At 60.4% G+C, this 18,621-nt stretch overlaps 1 protein-coding gene across 19 annotated transcripts in view; it reads right to left on the bottom strand.

Annotated features, from left to right (window-relative positions):
* Positions 1 to 844: 844 nt before the first annotated feature.
* Positions 845 to 18,621, bottom strand: part of NCOR2 (nuclear receptor corepressor 2) — a 320,600-nt gene continuing 302,823 nt past the window's right edge. For 9 of the 19 annotated variants that reach the window (XM_077159574.1, XM_077159580.1, XM_077159581.1 and 6 more), the window contains 16 exons: positions 17,600 to 17,954; positions 16,341 to 16,562; positions 15,462 to 15,713; positions 14,451 to 14,600; positions 14,172 to 14,297; positions 13,886 to 14,078; positions 11,507 to 12,048; positions 10,286 to 10,435; positions 9,945 to 10,090; positions 9,194 to 9,387; positions 8,711 to 8,860; positions 7,724 to 7,872; positions 6,852 to 6,917; positions 3,662 to 3,886; positions 2,473 to 2,652; positions 845 to 1,901 (listed from right to left, as the gene is read on the bottom strand). In XM_077159574.1, coding sequence (XP_077015689.1) covers positions 1,720 to 1,901; positions 2,473 to 2,652; positions 3,662 to 3,886; positions 6,852 to 6,917; positions 7,724 to 7,872; positions 8,711 to 8,860; positions 9,194 to 9,387; positions 9,945 to 10,090; positions 10,286 to 10,435; positions 11,507 to 12,048; positions 13,886 to 14,078; positions 14,172 to 14,297; positions 14,451 to 14,600; positions 15,462 to 15,713; positions 16,341 to 16,562; positions 17,600 to 17,954 — 3,282 coding nt within the window. In that variant the 3' untranslated portion in view covers positions 845 to 1,719. Of the gene's footprint in view, positions 1,902 to 2,472; positions 2,653 to 3,661; positions 3,887 to 6,839; positions 6,918 to 7,723; positions 7,873 to 8,710; positions 8,861 to 9,193; positions 9,388 to 9,714; positions 10,091 to 10,285; positions 10,436 to 11,506; positions 12,049 to 13,885; positions 14,079 to 14,171; positions 14,298 to 14,450; positions 14,601 to 15,461; positions 15,714 to 16,340; positions 16,563 to 17,599; positions 17,955 to 18,621 lie in introns of those variants that run through there. The other 10 variants (XM_077159582.1, XM_077159590.1, XM_077159584.1 and 7 more) reach the window with 8 other exon arrangements.

Raw genomic sequence — 18,621 nt, 5'->3', positions numbered from 1 at the left:
ACCTGCCGGCTCTGTCAGGGTGGGCTCTCGATCTCTCCTTAGTGAAGGGGACACAGGAGGCCACACTCAGGCCCGTGGTGGCTGTGTCAGTGGGGAGTGGCTGGGGTGGCTCTGGGCCTACCACACCCGGCACCTGGAGGGAGCCCTCAGCCAGCTCCATGGCAGAGGCAGCACCCCAGGGTGGGGCCCACCTTCCTGCCTCTGGGCCAACAGGTAGTGGGCTCACCACGGCCCACAGCCTCCAGAGCACTAGGCAGCCACACGTGGGCAGGGCTGAGCGCGAGCCTCCCCACATCTGGCTCCGGCCCCCGGCGACACCAGTAACCCTCACCCAGGTGGGGCTTTGAGCTGGGCTGTCAGCAAGTGGACACGACTGTTGCAATTCTGGGGCAGGCAGGCGCAGAGGGGAGGAGGGGAGGAGGGGGGAAGGGTACGGGGAGGCCACGAGTGGCCGGAGAACAGCAGCACACATCACCAACAATCGTGACGCCGACGCCTCCAGGCTGCCTGCCCGGAAGGCAGGTGCTGGGGCCCAAGCGCCTGGGTCTTTCTCTGAGAGACCCACCAAAAGCACAAAACGCAACCTGGCTGCTGCTGGAAGACCCGCGCTGGTCAGGGTTCCTCTTTCTTTTCTGCCTCTCATTGGAAGCAGGTGGCACCAGCAGTGTCTGGGGTTCTCTCCCAGGGGCGGGGGTGACAGTCAAAGTATCCAGCCATGAGGATGGGACGCAGCCACAGGTGGGAAGGGTCAGGGTGACTGGTGAGTTGGGGGGCGACGCCCCTGGCTCCCCAGCCCCGGGCACCTGCCCTGCACAGGCTGCAGGAAACAACCAATCTTTGTGACTCGAGTATAATTCGCTTTTTAATTAGAACAACATGTGTAAATGACAGAATGCCACCGCCACGCACACATGGCGGCCACAGAACGCGCATCAAATTCATTCTGCCCAAGGAAGAGAGGGGGCGCGCGGGGGGCTGCCGAGCCGGTGCCCCCGCCCCCATGGTCCTGCAGGCGACAGCGACAGCATCATCAGCTGGCGATGCCCCCATGGGCCGCACACGCCCCTGCACGGTAAGCAGGGGTCAAAGCACAGCAGCACTACCACTGGGTCAGTCCTTCCTTGCGTAAAACATCTGAATTCATTGAAGGTATCAAAAATATACCCTGTAAACCAATACATCATTTACATCTGCCTTTCCTTCCCACCGCTGCGGCCACGGTGTGTGGAAAACACAGTCCAGTTCCTCGGCGCCCGCTCCCGGCCCCGCCTCGCCCGGCCAGCCTGTGGGGCCCGGGCCTGTGTCCGTCTGTCCAGAGCGCTAAGCGGGATGGGAGGCGGAGGCAGAGGGAGGGCGCGGGGGCTGCTAGCTCGGTTTTAGACTTTGGTTCCAAATGCGTGAAGGGGGAGGCAGTGGCGGGGGAGGTGCGTGGTCGTCCTGCTTTGGGTCCCTGGCCGCCCCGGCCCCGGGCGCGTGTGCCCACCACACGCCCACCGCGCCCCTCCCCGGCCCCGTCCCCTCCCGAGCACCAGGTAAACGTCCCCTGAGTAAGGTCTGCACAGGGCCAGCCCGGGGCGGGAGTCTTAGTTAAGGCTTTAGACAGGCAAGGATGCCAGCTCTGGATGGACAGACGGACGGACAGACACACAGGCGGACTCAAGGCCTCCTTCCTCGGTGGGGGAGCCGGCGGCCACCCACCCCCAGCCCAGCCCCTCCTGGTCACTCGCTGTCGGAGAGCGTCTCGTACTGGGAGCAGAGCAGGGGCTTGGGCTCCTCGTCCCAGGCGTGGTGGGGGCCGGCCAGGGGCACGCTGCCCGCGGGGAGCCCCGGCGGGGGCGGGGAGGCCATGACGCCCGCCTGTAGCCGCATGATCAGGGGGTTGTAGGGGAACGGCGTGGAACCTGGGGAGGGCGGGGAGACGCCAGCAACCTTGTGAGCAGTGGCCCCAGCCCTGCGGCGCCCCCTCCCTGCCACCAGCACCCTAAAGACACAGCTGCCTCGGCCTGGGAGCTGGTCTGGCCTGGATGTCTCGTAGAGAACATCTTGCAACTGTGCGACCCCCTCTCGCGGGGCCCCCACCCGCCAGGCTGCCCGGCCCCAACCCCTGTGCTCTGGACCCTGCAGCTGCTGCCCTCCCCAAAGCCTCGGTTCCCCACCACGCCTGGAAGGGACCCCATGTGGCCCTGCAAGGACTGCTGAGCCCATGTCAGCTGCCCCCGCCCCCTCCACGGCCTCTCGTCCCATCTCCGAGGGCTTCTGGAAACCCCGCTCTCTCTGGTCAGGGGCTGTGCAGAGGCAGCCTTCGCCCGACCACCCTGACTGCTCCACCTTCCTCGAGTCTCAGCGGACCGTGTCCCCGGGCAGCGTCTCAAAACGGGCCTGACCCACGCCCTGGCCTGCAGGAGCTGCCCATGGCTCTGCCCGAGTCCACGCCCTCCCCCCCCGAAAACAGGACCCCTGCTGGCCGCCCACCTGCGGACGAGGGCCGGTCCTCCCACACGCGGTTGGTGAGTGGCGTCCGGCGGTTGCAATCTCCCTCCGAGTGCACTGAGGAGACAGACGGAGGCCGGTCCCCGGATGCCAGGCCCGGGGCCGGGGACTTGGCTTTTCGGCTGCTGGGTCTGCCAGAGACCTTGGCCTTCCCGCCGCCACCTGCAGGGGAACAAGTGGGAAGGGGAGGGCGTGAGGCCCCAGCCCCCTGGAGCCCTCCATGGAGGGAGAACAACCCACCCTGGGGACCCAGTTTATTGGGCCCAGGCTGGGATGAGCATGGGACACTGAGGAGGTTGACCAGATGCCTGACCCAGCCATGTGCCTGGAACTCGGAGGCGCGTTTCTGGAGGAGACTGACCAGGAGGCAGGTTCAGCCGCTTGCAAAGCCCCTCAGGCTGCAGTGCGGCCCGTCCAGCCATCCAAACCAGCGAGACCCCAGCCACCCAGGGGTGGAAACCCTTGGTTCAGCCCTGTGACCCCAGGACTGGGCTGGGGCTAGGCAGTCTGCAGGCCCTCTCCAAAGGCAGGGCCCTGCAGCTAAGCCTGGGTGCCACGAGTCCACAAGCTTCCTGGAGCCTCAGTGTCCAGGCCGGACCAAAGGAGCCGAGCTCTCTTTGCTGCCCAGTGGCGGTGGGTGTTGACTGTGGGAGGGGCCCCTCTGGCTCCCCCAAAGCCGACACACAGACTGATCCCTTCCCATCAGGCCCGAGGACACCATGTGGGCCAGCAGACACTGAACCCCCAGGGCCTGCTACCAGGAGCCCAGGAGTCCCCCCATATCCACGTGGAGGAGGTGGGCCCTCACTCTTGTCTGGTCTCCCCAAGAAGATACAAGACAGGCCCAGGATGCCAGGGCATCTGGGGGACGTCTGTCCAGCAGGGGCGGAAGGCAGGGCAGGGCTCGGGCAGCAGGGCGGGTGGTTTAGAGAAGCAGCCAGCACCTGGGGCCTAGTGGGGGGGGGGTCCGGGCAGCATGGACGCTGGGGGCGGCGGCCCAGCTTCAGATTAGCAAACTCCAGAACATCAAACACACACAAAACTCAGGTCATAAGCTCCAAAGCTCAAGGGGGGTGGCCAAAGGAACATGGAGGGATGAGGATTAATGACACCAGAGGGGTGGGGGGACAGGGACTGGCCGGGGGGGGGAAGGCGGAAAAGGCCTGCCGACCTGGCGAGGTGAGCGGGTGGTCATTCCGTCCGTCAGCAGCGGTTATGGGCAGAGCAGCAGGCAGGCTGGCACTGGCATTCAGAGGGTTAAAAGCATTGGCACTGAGCGGTGAGTGTTCGTCCCACTGATCATATTTACCCATGAGTGCCTTTCTAATAATTGCCTCCAGCCCCATGTTGGTGCTGGCGTGCTCCTGTACCGCCTGGCTTCTACAGGTCATAAGGCCTGGGAGAGAGAGACAGACGGACACACAGGGCCGGGCCAGGGAGCCAGAGGGAAGGACCGAGAGAGGGTGAGAGAGGGTAAGAGAGGGGGAGAGGGGGAGAGGGGGAGAGAGGGAGAGAGAGAGAGAGACAGAGAGAGAAGAGAAGAGAGAAATACACAGTGAGCACATTTTGGCAAAGCAACATGTTTTCTCCCCTTTCCCCATTCCCCCTACTTGGGATGGCTGTGGGGGTGGTCTCTAACTTGGGTCCCTAAAGAGGGAATTTCTAAGGAGGTGGGATGGGGGAGGTCAGAACCAGCCCCCAGCCTCATTTTTTTCTGTCTTCTAGAAAATCAGAAGCCCCCTCACCCCCAATCCCAGCTGGGGCTGTTTACTGTTTAAACTCCCAGTGGCTGCAAAACAGAGGTGGGGTAGTGTGTGTGGGGATCAGCGGGCAGGGGCTTCTGGGACATGGGCCAAGCTTGAGCCTAGGGTTCCCTGGGGCTCCCTGGGGTTCCCTGGGGCTGGTGGGGCTGGGGCAGGAGCCCAGGGAGGGAGTGTGACCTGCTGCCTGCCTGGCCAGTGAGGCCTGGGCCGCCATCCCCGGTCCCCAACATGGGACACTCTCTCCCCTCCCAGGAGCCACAGGGTGTAAAGAGGTGCAGAGACGGGGGCAAGGACAGGGTAGCCATGCAGTTACCGCGCGTGCGGGGACAGGGCAGAGCTGAGGCGGCACAGGCCCCCCCGGGCCCACCCTCCTGCCCCAGGACAGAAGTGGAGAGCCAGCAGGCACCGGGGAGCCTTCCGCCACTCTCTGGGACCGTCTCTCCCCTTCCCTCCCCCCATGCTTGCGGGACCGTGCAGGGGTTGGGGGGGGCTTCTGCACACCCCGGGTCTGGGTCTCTCCCGGCCTCTTGGCTAAGCCAGACTCTGCGCCCAGACCCCTGAGGAGTCCCAGCCAGGAGCGTCTGCGGAGGCGGGTCCCGCATGGACAGCGCTGCTCTGAGCTGCGGCGGAGAGGCTCGAGCTGGGCAACCCGTGAGGGCTGTGAACCCCGTTTGTGACCGGAGGGCTTCGGCAACTTAGGAAAACATGTTTCTGTAGCAGTCGTTTTACTTTGCTTCCTTTTAGTTTCAAACTCATTTGCAGCCAGGGCTGCCCTCTCTACCCTTACAAGCTGCGTCTCTGCCACATCTCATCTGCTCTAAAAACAAGCCATGTTCACTAAGAAAAAGCAAACTTTCCAACCAGGGTGAGCACTGAAATAAACAAAAAAAAAAAGTACGCGTGGAATGAGGGAAGGTCTCGGGAACAGACGGGTGCTGGGTGCTGGGTGCTGGGCACTGTGGCCACAGCACTGCTGAGGCCCACGCCTGCTGCAGTCACAGGGGAAGCGACAGTTGCGTCTACGGTACTTTGCATATGGCACTAGAATAAAAACCCCAACAGAAAAGCGCACGGAACCACACAACACTGAACCCGAAGTTAAACCAGGGACTACAGTTAAAAGCAAAGAAGAAAAAAGACTCCCACATTCAGTGGAAGTGGTGAGGGGGGAGCAGGGCCACGCCTGTCTGGAGAGGGAACATTCCAGCAACGCCAGGCGCAAGCCTGAGCCTTTCCGGCCCAGCCCGTGGGCCCGCCACCTGACGGGGAGAGGCACTAAGGCCGGTCGGAAACGGGGGCCCAGCAGCAGGGACTGGGGGCCGCAGAAAATGTGTGTGGGGACTCAAGTGCTTTAAAAAAAAACACCTGAATAGAATTTTACATTAAAAGTTCCACACAGGGTGGGCCTCAGTGGCTCAGCAGGCAGAGTTCTCGCCTGCTATGCCAGAGAACTGGGTTCGATTCCCGGGGCATGCCCATGCAAAAAAGAAAACAAACAAACAAAAACTTCCACACAAACCTCAATCACGGTGAATTTCTATACGTACACACGCCTGCATGTCTACTACTGCGGTCAAGACTGAGAACATCCTGGACGCGTTTTCATCACTGGATTATTTCGAACAAAGCGTCTCCTCCCCCTTGCCTGAGGCTCAGGTGTACCCCAGGTGGGACCCTGCACCCACCCTGTGGCCTCTGGCCTCTGCTGCCCAAAACGGCTCACCACCCAGAGCTCAAGGTCACTGCACGTCCCCCAGAGGCCCAGGGGTACTGGTAGTCGGGGTCCCTGGGGACCCTGTGCTGGTGCCGGGTGATGTCCGCCAGAGCTGCTGCCCCGCGGGCTCCCTGCAGGCGGGCTCCAGTGCCCCCCAACTCTTTTCCCAGAGGCAGTAGAAATAGGTTCACCCCCAGTAGAAATAGGTTCACCCCCCACTCTGAAGGTTGGGGTCCAATCCAAAGGGCCCCCCAAATCCAAAATGTCTCACATCTTACTTAAGCTTAAAAACGCATCTTACTTAGCTTAAAAATGCATGTGAATTTCATGGTTGCCTCCATAAATACATCCGCGTATCATTTGAGGAAAACCAAGTCCCCCCACCCCGTCCGATTTTCAACAAGTGAAACTGATGCTCTGGCTACTAGCAACAGGCCCCCGGACTATGGACGCTCTGGGCACCCCTAAGCACAGGTCACCCAGACCCCCAAACCCCATCAGAGAGACCCAGCAACCACATGGAGAGATATTTCCAGATAGCCGAGCGTGGCGCTCAGACCCCATCCAGCATGCTTAGGGGCCCGTCCCTGAGCGCAGAGGGGGCGCTCCCCTGCAGGAGACGCTTGTTTCTATAAAGCAAACAAGACTTGCCTGTCTTTGGGCCTTTCTGTGCCCTCACGGCAAGGCTGGCGCAGACAAGAAAGAGGGGGACACGTGAAGTAGTGAAGGCTTCCTGTCCCCATGGCCATGGCCGGGGGGCTCAGCCTTGTGACCCCCAAGGCCCTGCTCTCTGAGACTCTTCCTAGAGTCCCACCCAGGCAGCCTGCCCCCACCCTGGGGAGCATCAGTGGTGAGAAGGGCGGGTGGCTCACCTGCTAGCTTACCTGCTGGCTCACCCGCCCCGGTAGCGGCAGGCATGTTGAAGATCTCCGTCCCAGGCTGGCCGACAGCTGCCAGGGGGGTGACAAGGGGGTGAGGCCATGGGCCCTCAGGGCGGGGAAAGTCACCTGCTCCCACCTGCCCCTTGTCTGGCCGAGGCCAGGTGCAGCCTCTCTCAAAGCAGACTGACTCAGGAGGCTGGGGACTGCCCGAGCTTCTGCCTTGCACAGCGGCTCCCTGGGGAGGCTGATGCCACTGGCCCATGGACTGCTCCAAGCAGGGCTCTGGAGTTTCCAGCCTGGGCCAGTGACTACTTGCAAGGTTTCAGGCTCTAGCCTCAGGAGACAAGCTGCTGCAATGCCCTTAAACTCCCCTGGCTACCGAGGATTCTGGTAGATTCTCCGTGCCTGCCCCTCAACCTCATCCCCGCTTTTCAGGCACTGCATGAAGGGTCGGGGAGCAAAACCAAGAGCTTGTGTCCCGCCACACAATGCCCCAAGGGAACCCACTGACACAGTCACTGGGAGCCGAGGACAGACAAGACCTGCAGATCGCGTCAGAGCCAACCCCTGGTGCCCGGGAGGGTGCTTGGGATGGCCCATCCCGCAGCTAGCCTTCATCAGGGACCTACCAGGTGCCAGGCACTCTTCTAAGTGCCAGATTCTGTGCCGTAAGCACCTGTGCGGTGACTGGCACCTAAAGAGAACCAGGATACCAGGATTCCCTGAGCGTGGGCCCTGGGCTGGGGGAGAGGTGGGCAGCGGGTCTGCTGAGCTCTGGAAGTGGCCCGTGGGTGTCTGTCACTCCCACCCCACAAGGTAGCCCACAGGCCCCCGCGCCTCCCTGCACTGCCAGGGGAAGTCGGCGGGCCCCTTACTGTATTCCGGTTCGTTCCGGTTGTGGGTGTTCAGCTTCTTGTTGATCTCCTGCTTCTTCGACTTGACCATGGCGGAGTTGCTCTCCGTCAGCTTGCTGAAGAAGGCCGGCGGCTGGCTGGTGTTGCCTGGAGATTTGGAGCCCATTCTGCTGTGAGGAGCAGACACCCCCAGGTCAGCTCACTCGGCGCTGCGCTTGCATGCTTTTAACGATGGGGAGCTCACCACCTACGCTGCCTTACAGATTTGGAACAAAACTTCTCCCAGCTATAGCTGTATCCTACCTCTCCTAGGAGACCCTGTCTTTTAACGTCTTATGCCTGGGGAAGGGGAAGTTAAGGCTGAAAATACACCGTTTTTATCTGGGACAAAAGAAAAGTTTTGGTAATAGCTGGTGTGATGGTTGCACAACACTGGGCCTGTAATTGACAGCACTGAATTCTCTATTTGAACATGCTTAAAAGGAAAATTTCAGGTTCTATATAAACTCCTAGAATAAAAGTTTTTTAAAAAAATGCAGGGAATTGTATAACACAGTGGATCCTAATTTAAATCATGGACTATAGTTAACACCACAATTACAGAAATGTGCTTTCATTAAAAAAACAACAGGAAAACCTTCTCTGCACTTTCCATATCCTTGGGCTCAGGATCTCTCTGGAGCCTCCCAGCCGCCCTTTTGGGTCACCTGTCCACCTGCCCCTGCCCAAGCCTCTGCAAAGAGCCTTGGGAACTGGCAGTGAAAACTCAGACCACCCGCTCCTGCCCCAAGGCCACCAGGCCTCGTTTCCCGCTGGGCCTCAGCTCCCAACCCTCTGCTTGGGTAGGTGCCTTCAACTCACTTCTGCTCACTCCCTGCAACAGTAGCTGCCTGAGCTGCCGGGCCCCAGCCCAAGGCTGCCACCAAGCTGGCCCTTCAGTTTGTGACGTTTTCTTAGTGGGTCTGGGTCTGATACGGTACAGCCGGGAGTGTGGCACCACCCACGTACCCGGGCTCTGGCTGCTCCCCGCCACGGTACAGCATCGGGTGCATGGCGCTCCGCGGGTGCCCAGGCTCCGACAGGCCCTCTGGCGGGGACACAGGCTCAATGCCATCCTCACTGCCACCCAGGACTGAGGTCTTGCTTGGCTCTGGAGACCTGGACGGAGAGAGAAGTCAGAGCTGCGGTTAATGTCGCTGGGGACAAGTCTGTTCTCTTCTCTGTGACTCGGTTTCTCCATCTGTGAAACAGGAGGACAATACCACCTGTGCTTCCCGGGGCTGTGGTGGGGACCTGAGCTGACCTAGATGGTGTGCTGAGACCCTGCGAATGGACACGCTCATCAGCTCCCACTGCCCAGCTTGGCAGCCTTGGCAAATGGTGTCATGTCGCTGAGCCTCAGTTTCCCATCTGTGCCTTGGCAGAGTGCCAAGGAAGACCCCATCTAAGGTGTTCACACCACCCAGCAGGGAGCACCCAGCCCTCGCCTACCTCTTGCCCCCTTCGCTGTGTGGAGAGCCGCGCGCAGGGGTGCCGTGGGCAGGGGGTGGGAGGTAGAGGTCGCTGGGTGCACGGCGGAGGTCCAGGACAGGACAGCTGGCTCCCGGGAAGGAGTAGAGCGGGGCGGGGAGGGGGGCACCGAGCTGCTGCGGGTGGTGCCGCGTGTAGTCCTGGGTGATGACCTCCTGCGGGGGGAAGAGGGTCAGGCGGCCCCAGCAGGGTCTTCCAGGCACGAGGGGCTACACTGAGCTTGTGGGGACAGAGCCCACGCTTGGGCCCTGGCCTCCCGGTGACCCCTGCCTGCCCACCACAACCCCATGTGCACAGGGTGGGGGATGGGGCTGGAGGTCTCAAACCAGCGGCCCTTGATGGGGTAGGTTTGCTTCACGGTGGTTTTTACTTTTCATGTTTTCCAGCCACTTATAGAATTAGTCACTCATGTCAAAAGCACAGGGAGATTCTACTTTTTAAACAACCATGTCTGAAAAAGCTCTGGAGCACAGGGTGCCCACCTGCACGGTGCCCCACTGGCGGAGAGAGGTGGCGGCTCCAGCACCCGAGGCCGAGACCCTGATGTCCCAGAATGGCTTGCCTTCGCCAACCCCCTGGGTGCCCAGGCCCTGCTGTCAGGACTCAGTTTACCCTCATAGCAAGGGGCTTTGCCCAAGGCCCTCTGTCCCCAAGTCCAGCCCCTGCCCTAGAGCTCAGGTGAGGAGGAGGGGGGCGGAAAAGAGGTAGTTACGCTGATGTGCTGGGCCAGGGTGACCACCCGTTGGTGACCTTTGACCCCCGGGGTGGGCTGCAGCAGTGGGCTGGAGGAGGGCTGGCTCTCGGGCAGTGGCCGCAGGTGTGGGAGGTGGGCTGCCTCGCTGCCAAGCTTCACGGGGCCTGTGGGCGAAGCAGAGGGGTTGGGGCGGGGGCATCTGCCCCAGGACAGCTGTCCTAGTCACCTGCAGATCTGGGTTTGAAGCCCTTCAGTGCCCAGTGCCTCAGTCTCCCCATACTGACTGTGCCCATCTCCGAGAGCCATGGTGAGGACCAGCTCTGGCCTGAGCGGGTGTGGGGGCAGTGGCCGGGGGGTACCTGGCTGCTTGTGGCGCAGCTCCCCCTCCAGGTGGCCCTTGTCGAGCTCCTCGAGGTGCTTGGGGAGCCCCTTATCGTGGGTCAGGCTGGGTGAACTCACGGGGCTGACGGGCTCTACCCCATCAGGGCTGTAGCTGCTGCCGTGGTAACCTGCACCGGGCGGAGGGGAGGTGAAGGTGAGGGAGCAGGCCTGGGCAGAGCCAAGGGGCAGGCCGTCCCCTTTGCTGACCCCGTCCCAGGGGGGCCCAAGGGGACCCAAGCTGGGGGAGAGGCCTGGGCTGGTGGAGGGAAGGAGAGGCCAGAGCGAGGAGCTGCTGGCTGACTGGGGGAGGAGGGACACAGCTGGAGGAGGGACAAGCCTGTGTGCACGTGGGTGTGTGCTGCGAGGGGGAGGAAAACACACAAACCAGGACCCACAGACCAAGGTGGAACAAGTGAGTGAGAGAGCGGTATGCAGAGGAGAAGGAGAACAGACAGACAGAGATAGAGTGCGGCTGGAAGGGTGGCAGGCAGAGGGAGGGAGCAGAGCACAGGGGGCAGGTGCGGCTGGGGATGCCCTGACCCCAGGGGCCCTGCAGAGGAGCCAAGGGTGAGGGCGGGGGTGGGGGGCCGGACCCAGAGGACCCTGCTTCTCCCCAGGCACGCCATAGGCAGCCAGCCAGGGGCACCGGGGCCAGAGAAAGGGGTCTCCTGAGACTCCATCACCACTGGAGCAGACCGGGAAATGGGGCGCCCACTAAGGACTCGGCTGGCTCCTTCTGGAGAGAGTGTAGGCCCCCCCCCCCAGGCTCCTCTCCCCGCCAGGCTCCTCCCTCCATCCACCCCAATTTCCTCTCAAACTAGATCAACACAAAACAGCAAGCAAAAGTCATCATCCCAAATCCCCTGCAGCCCCGCTCCCTGCTCCCCAAAATGAAGGCGCAAGGTAGGGAGATGGGTGGCACGGTCAGAGTCAAAATCAGATCCATTCATTCAAAGGGAAAAAAAAAGAATTAAAAAAAAAATCATGATAAAACGATGTGCAAATGATGAGGTGCCCCGAAACTGGGGAGAGGGCGTGGCGGCAGCTTGAAGATTCATCGGAGCGTGCAATCGACGACGGGGTTTCAAACCAAAATGCCAAAATCAACAAAAAATGGGGGGGGAGTATAAAAAGCAGAGATCTGCAAATATCTTTAGGCCACGAGACGGGTGGGTGGGCGGCGGGGCCGGGGATCTTACCGTCGCGAGGGGGGTCGATGGCCAGCGAACCTCCTTCTCGCGGCCCTTTATCGTGAGCAATTTGACGCATGATTATCGCGTCTATGAAGGTGGCCGCTGTCAGGGTGGTCTTACCCAGAGAACGGAGTTCCAGTTCCTGGATGGAAAAGGGTTTACTTTGAGTCTTTTCCCGGTGCAGGTCTGCGGCCAAGGCGGGGGGCGCCGGCTGGTCCAGGGCGGCGTGGTGGGCTGCGAGGCTCTTCGCGGGGGTGCGGGTGACGGCCGCGTGGCTGGAGCCGGGGGGCGGCAGGGGCCGGGGCTCGGAGCCCTTGCTGGGGGAGGCGGCGGGCTCGAGCCCAGAGCGGGCGGGGGGCTTGGCGAGGAAGGCGTGGCTGGCGTCAGCGCGGGGCCTCTCGGGCCGGGCCCCCCGCGGGGCCTCCTTGGGCAGCAGGACGGGCTCCATGAGGGTAGGGTAGACCCCGTCCAGGGCGCTGCTGAGCGGGCAGTGCGTGGCGGGTGGGAAGGTGGCGGCCGGGCGCACAGGTGAGGAGGTGGAGGTGGACCTGGGGAGAGCAGAGAATGGTCAGGGGGTTGCAGGAGCTTAGGTCGGGTCACTCCCTCCCTCCAGCACCTTCGATGAGTCCCCGTTAGGTGGGAGATAGTATTCAGTCCTCACTGAGCCCAGGACAAACCTGACCTCCTGCCTATGGCCTGCAAGACCCTATGGCCTCACCCACCAAATTCATTCATTCGTTTCAAAATTTTTACTGAATACCTACTGCATGCCAGGCTTTGTTCAAGACACTGGGGACAGAGCAGTGACTAAGACAGGCACAAAGGCCTGTTCTCGTGGGGCCTGCATCCTCGTTGAGAAGACAGCCTACAGGCATGTAAACAGATCAGTGAATAAGCCTATCAGTCGGGGGGAGAGAGAGAACAGCGAGGGACCTCTGTAAGGCAGGGCAGTCCAGAAGGGCTGCCCTAGGAAGTGGCCTTGGAGCTGGACCTGCTCAGGATACATAAGCAAATGTGGCACGCGAAGAGATGGACCAGCAAGGGCAAAGGGCCTGAGGGTGGGCCGAGGCTGGGGGTTAGAAACCAGCAAGAAAAGCTGCTGCGACTGGAGCTGGAAGGTAGAAAGGTGGGAAGAGCCCACCTCACCCAGGCTGCCTCTCCCAGTCCAGCTCCAGGAGACCCCACTGGGCTCACAGAGACGCCACCTTCCGTCTCCTCTGCCCAGAATGCTCTCCCCTTCCAGCAGGGCCAACTTCGACTGCCCGTGCCGTTTATGTGCCCCTTGCGCCAGGCAGCCTTCCCTGACTGCTGCCCCAGTTTAGACTGTAAGCCCTAGGAAAGCAGGGCTTGTATCAACCAGCACTGTATCCCCATACCCAGCACCGGGCAGGACCCCCATTGCAGCCTGCAGCGAAGGAGGACAAGGAAATACATAATGTCCGACTCTCAGAGCAACCGCTCAGGTTAAAACAATCCTCATTTTGCAGGTGAAGAAACTGAGGCTCAAGGATTCAGGGAGCCTTAAACCCAGAGTTGTCATGAGGAAGTCCCAGGGCTGCTCCCAACCCCAAGTCCAGGCCCTGCCATCAGCTGCTGTTGGAAAAGGGCCTGTTTTCCCAGGGCACTTTCCATTTGGCTGTGGCCACTGTGGGAGACACAGCATTTGTGTACAGTGTCTCGGGCCCAAGGACCTTCATAAGCAGCCAAGTGTCCCATGTGCTGGGTCCTGCAGTCAGATAGGACAAAGCTGATTCTTTTGGGAAGCACTATCATTTGTGATCAATGGAACTGTGGTCGGGGGGTAGTTGAAGGTGGCCTAACAAGCTTCTTCCTAACAGACCCCTGGGTAAGGAGGGATACTGGGGTACTGAGGAGCTCCCCCTCTCCCCAGTTGAGGAGTCTTGGCCACAGTCCATGGAGTCTGTGTCACCGGACGGGAACCTGGGCCCCATAGAGGGGTGAGTGGACCCTGGGGACACACAGCTTCTGCCATGTTAGGGAGATAAAGAGTTCAGGCAAGAAGGCTCTCATTTCCTCCATCACCCCTGCCAAATCTGGGGAAGGCCAGGAAAATCTCTCCTCGCAGCCCTCACTCAGGCTCTCTCTACCCACAGATGCAATCTCTGAGCCAGACAATCTAGCAGTCCATCCACCCACCCAAGTACCTAACCATTTCATTCGCCCCCCTGCTGCTGCCTTAATGCAATCCTCTACCCGGCCACCTACCCACCCGCCCCTCTACGCCAACTACCCACGTATACGTCACCTCTTCGCTGAACCATCCATCATCCATCCTCCCATCCGCCCCCATTCCATCCGTCTGTCCACTCACCCACACCCCCTCCCGCCCACCACCGGGCCCTCTCCGGTGCCAGCCTGGCCCACCTCAGGACTGTGGGCGTGCTGGGCTCCACAGAGGTGATGATGCCCTTGGAGCCCGTGTTGTGCAACACGCTGGGTCTCTGCTGGATGGCGTCCTGGGTCCGTGGCGAGATGGGTGAGTGCTGGTGGCTGTGGGAGTGGGAGGCAGGGCGGCTGCTGCCACCACCCCCGCCACCGCCGCTGCTCTGCTCCGTGCCTGGCGACGGGCCGCAGAGTCAGAGGGGGCAGGCCACGTGACCCACGCCTACCCTGGGGCACCCTCGCAGTGGGGGGCTCTCTGAGGCCCTACCAGGTCTCCAGATGGGCGCGTGCTCCACTGTGGTGGTGGATGTGAGGATGGACTTCTCCCGCTCGCGGTCTCGGTCCCGCTCAGATGAGGACGCTGCAGTGGGCTTCGGTAAGTGAGTGGGGCCCCCTGGAAAACCAAAATGCCAGACACTTAGCCCCAGGCTCCTGTAAGGGCCTCGGCTTGCCTACTGGGGGTATGACAGAGAGAGCTGGGTGTCTGCTGGAGGATACACCACCCCCTTTTCTTAGGCCACAGCCTGATTGAGAGATGTGGGGCTACCTGGGGAGAGCGGAGAGCTGCTGTGCCGGCTGCTGAAGGGCTGGGGCGCGGTGGGCAGGTAGGCGAGGCGCTCCATGGCAGCGGCTGGTGTGCCTGCTGTCGGGGGCACCAGCACGGGCAGGTGTGGCACTTGGGACAGGTCGATGATGCCTGCAGGAGGAAGTAAGACAAAGGGGTTGGGGCCACCAGGGGGAGAGAGGCCAGGCTGCCTGCTAACCATGGCCCCACCCTGGCAGGGAACAGCAGGGGATGGCAGGGAACAGCAGGGGATGGCAGGGAACCGCCTGGCCTCCCTAGCACCAGCCCAGCTGGCAGGGCCCCTGCCCTGAATGCCCGCCCGCCTACCCCCTCGGATCCCACGCTGGACAAGTGGCCCCTTCCTCTGGCTGGCATCTCCATGTTACCTTCGTGAGCTCTTTCTGCTCTTTTGGTCTTTGAGGCTGTTAGGTCTAAGACCCTGTACCCAAGCCCCTCTGTCCAGAATGTCTAGCTGACTTTGATTTTTCTGAATGGACCTTGACAAGTACTTGGTCTTTCCAGGACATTCCAGAAGTGTTTCTGGAGGACACCCCTTTCACATGCACGTGCAAACCAACCACCAGCTGCTTACAAGTCAGGGGAACCCAAAATTCAAACAGCTCTACGTTTTAGTTTATTAATCAGTTTAAATTCCCAAGAAGCCTGTACATCAAGGGTATACACAGGTGTGTGCCCACTGTCTCGTGTAGATGTGCAAGATGTACACAGCAAACACACACCTATCAGGCGTCACGTCAGGCCCGAGCACGCACATCATTGCTCACAGCACGGGCCCGTCCACAGGCACACACACGTGCCCGGAGGCACCGCACGAGCCCACATCTCTACAGTGACCGTATCCCATCAGCTACCTACGAGCACACATGTGCACCCAGGTGTGTGTCCCCTGCACATATGCGTGAACCCGGGTGAGCCAAGGATCAGCTGACCCCGGAGGCAGAGGGCTGCCCACCCGCACCCGGCCCCACGCACCTCGCGGGCCGGCCGCGTAGTTGAGCGCCAGGGAGGACTCGCGGGGCGAGAGGCCCCGGAGCATATCAGCGCGCTGGGCCATGGCGGTGGCGGCGTTGTGGTGCATTTGCTGCGAGGTGATGTAGTCGTTGATGATGGTCTGGCGGTTCTCCAGGGCCGCCGTGTCGGGGTAGCCACGGATGAGGTAGGGTGGGTACAGGTGCGGGTAGGTGGGGTTGGGGGCCAGGTGCCGGGGCAGGTAATAGGCTGCGGCTGCCAAGGGAGGGGAGGCAAGGGTGAGGCCGGGCCAAGCCTGAGCCACCTACCTTCATGTGCCTGCTCCCAAACCCCGACAATTTCTTCCCCTTCCACACGCAGCTCCCCCAAACACCCCCACCACCCCCAAACAGTGCTGAGGACCCCAAAGAAGGAAAACATTTGCTTTCCAAAATACGTGAGTCCTACTGATAATGTTCTTTGGACTGAAGTCTCCCAAACCCAGGGCATCCAAAACGCAGACTGTTTATATGCCTAAGGGGTGCTTCCTTTTAAGAAAAAGATTCTGAGGTCTCGTCAGCTGGGAATTGCTCACACTCAAGCCCTCCTTCAAAGCACCCCAGAGCCCATTTGCAATTTTAAAGGCTATGATAAGTTCCACAGAGAAGAAATCCAACGAAAAATGTTCAACCCAGGATGTATGTTAGACTACTAAAGACAGCCTGCTCTAACTTGAACCTTTCACAGGACTGCAATGGACTCTCTCACTCTCCAGGCCTGTTTGCCCATTGAGAGGGGTCTCCAATGCCCAACGAGGCCCTAGTTCATGGTGACAAAATCCCCAGCCCTCCATGCACTGCTTCCTCCTTTGCTGTGGGACGCTGGTGATGCTAGGCAAATTACCTGCATCCAGTGGGATCCCGCGGGGAATGGAGGTGGGGTCAAAGGCCAGGGGAATGTGGCCGCGGTACAGGTCCACGCCGCTCACGCCACGTAGCAGGTGCTCATAGGGCGAGATGGGATGGGGGTGGTGCTCGGGCACGGTGCTGTGCGGTGACTTGGCGATCTCACGGGGCGTGGAGGTCAGCTTGCGGTCCTGGGAGGCCTTGCCAGACGAGAGGCTGCCTGTGGGGACGGGTGGAGAGCGGACGGCATCACACCGTGAGACCAAGCCATCCCCTAGGCCGGGGCCGGAGGGCAGTGTTCCTGGGAAGCCACTGACGTGGGGTTTTGGGGATCCCAGAAACCATGGCCATGCCTGTTCATTTATGTGTTTCATTCATTTCTTCATCTGATTGTTCATTTTTTTTCTTTGGGTTATTCATTCACTCATCTGTTTTTGTTTTTATTTTTATTTTTTTTAGCTGACTCGTATTTTCTTTAATCTGTTTACTTGTTCATTCAATCAACCAAACAACGTCTACAAATCCCTGACTATGTGCCAAGCCCTGTTCTGGAAGCTGGGACCACCCAGTAAATAAAAGATCAAAATCCTGGCACTTGTGGAGCTGAATGTTAGAAGTCAGACAAGATGCTAGTAGACAAGTAAGAACTTCAGAGGGAGAAACGCTCTGAACAAAACTTAAAAGGGTGACAGGAAACCCAGATGGGGGTTTGGTCTTAAAAAGCCTCCTTGAGGACGTAACGTTTGAATGGAGACCAGTAGGATGAAAAGGCACCATGGATAAAGACCTAAGAGGACGGATGCACCACACAGAGGCAACAGCATGTGCAGAGGCTGAGCCCGCTCAAGGACGAGAAGCGAGGTGGGCCAGCCCAGCTGAGCCAGGGGAGCTTCCGAGCCTGAGGGACAGCGGGCAGGGCCGGGCCATGCAGGGGCCCCAGGGCCAGGAGGGAACTTCAGATTTTTCTAAGTGCAGCAGGAAGTTACTGGAAGCATTTGAGCAGGGGAGTGGCATTATTGGATTTGAGATTTTAAAGAATTATCCTGGCTGCCGTTCGAAGGGTGGAGTGAGGCAGAACAAGAGAGGACGGGGGAGCCAGGTGGGGTCTCAGTGGCCTGGGAGGCAGCAGAGTCCCTCTGGCCATGGACTGGCTATGGGGGAGAGAGGGCCGCACTGGGATCCCGACCGCAGCTGACGGTGGGCAGTGAGGCAGGTTCCCGGGATGGGGAGCTCGCCCCACACCCGAGCCCCACTCACTCTCCTGCAGGCGTGGGGTGGGCTCCCGGGTGGTCACGGGCGAGCCGCGTGGGAGGTGGCCGGTGAAGGGCGCCCCGGGGTCCTCGTAGGCCAGGGGGCTCTGCCGCGGTTTGCCCAGCTCAGGCACGATGACCGGGGCCCCTCGAGTGATGGAGCCCCCTGAGCTGCTGGCTGGCCCCGGCCGGCTCTTCAGGCTTTCTTCGTAGCAGGCTCGCTCCAGCGCCCGAGCATCTGCCATCATGTCTAGCGGATGCACAGGCGGGAAGGTGCGGCCAGGGCTGCCGATGATGGAGCGCACATCGTGCTTTTTGGAGCCGGTGGAGCTCACACTGGTGTCATACTTGAGCGGGGTGCCCTGTGGGAGGAGGGTGTGAGCTGGGAGGCTCGGCCAGCTGCAAGGCCTCTCCGAGCCTCAGCCGCTTGTCTGTGGAAGGGCAGGGGTCTCCCACCGCCGCAGGGCAGGGAGAGGGAGGCTTGGCTAAACTTGACTTGAACAAAACCACTAGTGGTCCAGGGCCCCAGAGCTGAGAGGAGGAGCTACAGAAGGGGCCCAAAGTTCAGCAGGCAGCCCTCCTGCAAAGAGGCCCAATGCCCTCGTGTGGCAAACACCTTCCTCTCAGCCTGGGACCCTTACAGTCCACTCAACACTGGTCAGGGAAACTCAGCTGCAAAACCCAGTTTCTCAGACTCCATTACAGATGTTGACTCTATCCACAAAAGGCATGCTTTGTCTTGTGTCCATCAAAACTCTACTTCATTTAATTTTTATGTTGATGCTCCATTGCCTCCCAGTCATATAATATCTCTTCCTCTCCCTGTATTTGGGTTGATGGTCAGTGCTCCTTCTGTGGTCCTTTCTCCTTAGCTTCAACAACTCAATAAAACCAGCTTCCTTGGGGAAAAAAAAAAACCCGAGTTTCTCCCATGCTGAGGCTTGAGGCCTTGGGATACTGAGGCTGCGGCTTTTGTTTTCTCTGACCAGAGAGAGAGGCTGCAGAAAGGAGGTGGTGGATGAGGCTCTA

The sequence above is a fragment of the Tamandua tetradactyla genome, chromosome 5, assembly GCF_023851605.1.
Source record: "Tamandua tetradactyla isolate mTamTet1 chromosome 5, mTamTet1.pri, whole genome shotgun sequence".
NCBI lineage: Eukaryota > Metazoa > Chordata > Mammalia > Pilosa > Myrmecophagidae > Tamandua > Tamandua tetradactyla.
The sequence above is the reverse complement of the archived record's forward strand: the minus strand, read 5'-3'. Positions and strand labels throughout refer to the sequence as shown.